This window comes from Otolemur garnettii, unplaced genomic scaffold (assembly GCF_000181295.1).
Source record: "Otolemur garnettii isolate 467f Iridium unplaced genomic scaffold, OtoGar3 scaffold00003, whole genome shotgun sequence".
Taxonomy (NCBI): Eukaryota; Metazoa; Chordata; class Mammalia; order Primates; family Galagidae; genus Otolemur; species Otolemur garnettii.
The window spans coordinates 34,793,990-34,798,478 of record NW_003852398.1 but is presented as its reverse complement, the minus strand read 5'-3'; the positions used below and the strand labels follow the sequence as shown (position 1 = coordinate 34,798,478).

At 39.7% G+C, this 4,489-nt stretch overlaps 2 protein-coding genes across 2 annotated transcripts in view; both read left to right on the top strand.

Annotated features, from left to right (window-relative positions):
• The window catches only part of LOC105887268 (protocadherin beta-7), a 2,591-nt gene extending 2,390 nt beyond the window's left edge, over positions 1-201 (top strand). The window contains exon 2 of the mRNA XM_012806965.1: positions 10-201. Within this exon, the coding sequence (XP_012662419.1) occupies positions 10-201 (192 nt within the window). The remainder of the gene's footprint in view (positions 1-9) is intronic.
• A 2,539-nt stretch (positions 202-2,740) lies between these two features.
• LOC100955915 (protocadherin beta-8) overlaps positions 2,741-4,489 on the top strand; it is a 2,595-nt gene continuing 846 nt past the window's right edge. The window contains exon 1 of the mRNA XM_012806963.1: positions 2,741-4,484. Within this exon, the coding sequence (XP_012662417.1) occupies positions 2,899-4,484 (1,586 nt within the window). The 5' untranslated portion in view covers positions 2,741-2,898. The remainder of the gene's footprint in view (positions 4,485-4,489) is intronic.

Here is a 4,489-nt window from a genome sequence, read left to right as displayed (position 1 = left end):
GGCCACTTTCCTGGCCACCTAGTGGACGTTAGTGGTACAGGAACTCTGTCCCAGAGCTACCAGTATGAGGTGTGTTTGACGGGAGGCTCAGGGACCAGCGAGTTCAAGTTCCTGAAGCCAATTATCCCCAACCTCTTACCCCAGAGCACAAGGAAAGAAGTGGAAGAAAACCCTTCATTTCGAAACAATATGCGCTTCTGAGAAATAAGTCTTGCGTCTGTATCTAACTAGAAATATCCTGAGATACCCATAAAAGAGTGTTTTCACATTATTTCAAGTATATACTCTTAAAGTCAAAGTTTCTTTACATAGGGATGTACCCAGACTTACGTCCAGGAACCCTCTACCGCGCATGAAATGTATCTACATCGTGGTTTATGTCAAATAATTACGTTTATTGTGCAGTCTCGTAAGTGGTGAATGTTTTAAATTGTTTCCTATTGTCTTCAATCTTTACTACTTCCATTTTTTGAGTTGATTAGAATGCTGTACAAGTATGGTACATTTAAGAAGCATAGATGTATGTTTTCAGGATTTTTTGTTTAAAAAGCACTTTCTATGCATCATGAATTATGTTAAACACTGTTAATCTCAGAAGAAACCTACAAGGTGAGATATTTTGGAGATAAGCAAATGGATGTTCATAAAGATTCAATAAATTTTTAAGGTCACCACCTGATAAGTAGCAGATCTGAGCACCTCTCTAAGATCTGTCTGATTCTGGGTCAATGACCTTGCTCTGGTGTTATACCATTTTCTGGCATTAGTTATCACCTGGCAAGTTTCTGCCTAATTAAGAATAAATTTTTCTCATATTCATACCTTTTTGATCTTTTCTGCATTTAGAAGTAATACACATATTGGTCTCTGGTTTTATTTTCTTGTCAAAGTATAATCCCGCTTTTTCAGGGTCAATTGTTCAACTTTAATGCTCTGAACTAATCGAATTTCCAGTGGAAAAAAAGAGAAAGATCAAAGTGTATTTTATCCTTATTATCCAAACACAAATCTTTCATTTCATAGAAAAGATTAAGAATCCTGAATAGAAATATTATATCCTTTAGTTGCTTCATTTTTTATTATTTTCCTCACCTTGCATTTATTTTTTCACCATCATTCATACATACATTTTAATGCATTTTCCTGATTTAATTTGAAAGTTTGCTTTTTAAAGTTTCCCACTCATTATACTACTTTGCTGAATCTTGGAAATGTATGAAAAAGAACAGTTTTAAGTGTGTAATAGCAAACAGAAGTATAAGTGATTGTTAAATTTTAGAAATTCTGGGGAGCTAAGGATTTTTCTTTGTTGTAATAATCTGTAACTGATTTTTCTTTTAAAATGCCCCAGATATTTTTTTCATGATTGTGTTCTGAGATATTATAAACCAGGGCTAGCAACTCCAAAAATAATAGTTCTACTGTATATCACTAATGGAATATAGTCGAAGGACAAAAACTCACAGCAGTAAAATCTTAAATTGTTTTCATAGTTTCATGATAAAAAATCCAGTTTTTCCAACAAATGGCATGAAAATGGGAGGAGGGAAGTTCACAAAAAGAAAGATCTTAAGAGACCTACCAACTAAATGCAATGTGTGGTGGATCTTGTTTAGATCTTGATTCAAACAACAACAATGACTTTGAACAATTTGGAGGAATTAGAATAGAGATGAACATTAAAGAATGCTAACTTAATGTTTAGGTATGATAAAGGGATAAACAGTTAGAAATGTAAGGCAGTATGTGTGGGTAAAAATTCAGTATGCCTGGGATATTAAAATGTTAGAAGGATAAAAATTATGACAAAATATTGGTAATTATTGAAGCTAATGATGAATACATGGGGTTCATCATAATTTTTTTAAAGCTTTGAAACTTTTCAAAATAAAAGGTTTTAAAATGATGCTGAGAGAAAAGAATGGCAGTAACAAAAACTAAAGACATCCTTCCAAGATAAAGAATCACCACTGCTGTCAAAGACTATGCCTCCATTTAGACAAGCTCTCCAGCCTTTCTTTGTTCAGTTACCTTCATTTTTTGACATAACTTAGGAGATAGTTCTGCTCATGTATTCTCCTACCAAGTGAATATTGAGGTGTTTTTATTGTCACTGAAATGGATTCATGTAGATTCAGCTACCTGGTGGGATAAAATTGCTACATACTATATAGAGTTTATTTATAAGGTTAATCTCTCTCTGCATCAGTTTCTTTATCTGTCAGGGGAAGAATTCACAACAGCCCTATGTAGTAGGTACTATTATGATCTTCACTTTGCAGATAAGAAAACTAAGGCAGAAAAAGCAGTTAAATAATTTATCCATAATTCATGGCAAAAAAACGTATATAATTCTAAAAGTTTCCTGTGTTGCTCCAATCTTATACATGTTCTGATTTACTGAATGTATCTTTTTTCCCAGCCAGATTGTTACCTAAATATTTCCTTTTTGCCCTAAACTTCATTAGCATCATTGAAAGAGTCCCTACTAAGGCCTCTTTTAGGCCTTCAGGCAGTTGTCTGTCCAATAAGGTCTAGCAATAGTAGAGGCAGTGTCATAACTTTACACTGCTGCGTGGTACATACAGGCAGAGTTGGGAATACTGCATCCATTTTCTTCCTACAAAATGTGAGATCCTGTGAGGACGCGTGGTGGCGCTGCAGGATAAGAAGGTACAAACCGGAACACAACTGCAGCTCCATTAAACCCGCAAGTTTTACCATCAGAGACTGCAAGTCCACCGGAAGTTTGGATGCCAAAGGTAGACGGACTGGGTCCTCCGAAAAGGACTCCTGGCTGGAATATTTCCGAGGTACTGACGGAATAACCACGGTGTCAGGCACTGTGGACTTTACAGTTCTGCAGAACCACCTTTATAAAGGAGGCTGTACCAGACAATGGAGGCCAGCGGGAAGTTCATTTGCAGACAAAGGCAAGTCGTTTTTTCCTTTCTCCTTTTGGTCTTTTCTCTGGCGGGCGCGGCAGAACCCAAACGCTATTCCGTATTGGAGGAAACTGAGGGCAGTTCCTTTGTAACCAATTTAGCAAAGGACCTAGGTCTGGAGCAGAGGGAACTTTCTAGGCGGGGGGTTAGAGTTGTTTCCAAAGGCAACAAACTACATTTGCAGCTTGATCAGGAGACAGGAGATTTGTTACTAAATGAGAAACTGGACCGCGAGGAACTGTGCCGTCACACAGAGCCCTGTGTGCTACGTTTCCAGGTGTTGCTAGAGAGTCCCTTAGAATTTTTTCAAGCTGAGCTACAAGTAATAGACATAAATGACCACTCCCCAGTATTCCTGGACAAAGAAATGTTGCTACAAGTGTCAGAGAGCAGTTCTCCTGGGACTACATTTCCTCTGAAGAATGCTCAGGACATGGACGTAGGCCAGAATAATATTGAGAACTATATTATCGGTCCCAACTCCTATTTTCGTGTCCTTACCCAGAAACGCAGCGATGGCAGGAAATATCCTGAGCTGGTGCTGGACAAAGCTTTGGATCGGGAGGAGGAACCTGAGCTCAAGTTAACCCTCACAGCACTAGATGGTGGCTCTCCACCACGGTCTGGCACCGCTCAGGTCTACATCGAAGTAGTAGATTTTAATGATAATGCCCCTGAATTTGAGCAGCCTTTCTATAGGGTGCAGATTCCTGAAGACAGTCCAATAGGATTCCCTGTCGTCACTGTCTCTGCTACAGATATAGACATAGGAATCAATGGAGAAATTTCCTATTTGCTATTCCAAGCTTCAGAGGAGATTAACAAAACCTTTAGGATCAATCCCTTGACTGGAGAAATTCAGCTAAAAAAACAACTTGACTTTGAAACAATTCAATCCTATGAAATCAACATTGAGGCAAGAGATGCTGGAAGCTTTTCAGGAAAATGCACTGTTCTAGTTCAAGTCATGGATGTGAACGACCATGCCCCAGAGGTTACCATGTCTGCATTTACCAGTTCAGTATCTGAGAATTTGCCTGAAAGTGTGGTTGCAGTTTTCAGTGTTTCAGATCTTGATTCCGAAGAAAATGGCAAAATAAGTTGTTCTATTCAGGAGGATTTACCTTTCTTCCTGAAATCTTCTGTGGAAAACTTTTACACCCTACTGACAGAGAGGCCACTGGACAGAGAGACCAGAGCTGAATATAACATCACCATCACCATCTCTGACTTGGGGACACCGAGGCTGAAAACACAGGTCAACATAACAGTGCTGGTCTCAGACATCAATGACAACGCCCCCACTTTCACCCAAACCTCCTATACCTTGTTCGTCCGCGAAAACAACAGCCCCGCCCTGCACATAGGCACCATCAGCGCCACAGACAGAGACTCAGGCACCAACGCCCAAGTCACCTACTCCCTGCTGCCACCTCAGGACCCGCACCTGCCCCTCACCTCCCTGGTCTCCATCAACGCTGACAACGGACACCTGTTCGCCCTGAGGGCGCTGGACTACGAGGCCCTGCAGGCCTTCGAGTTCC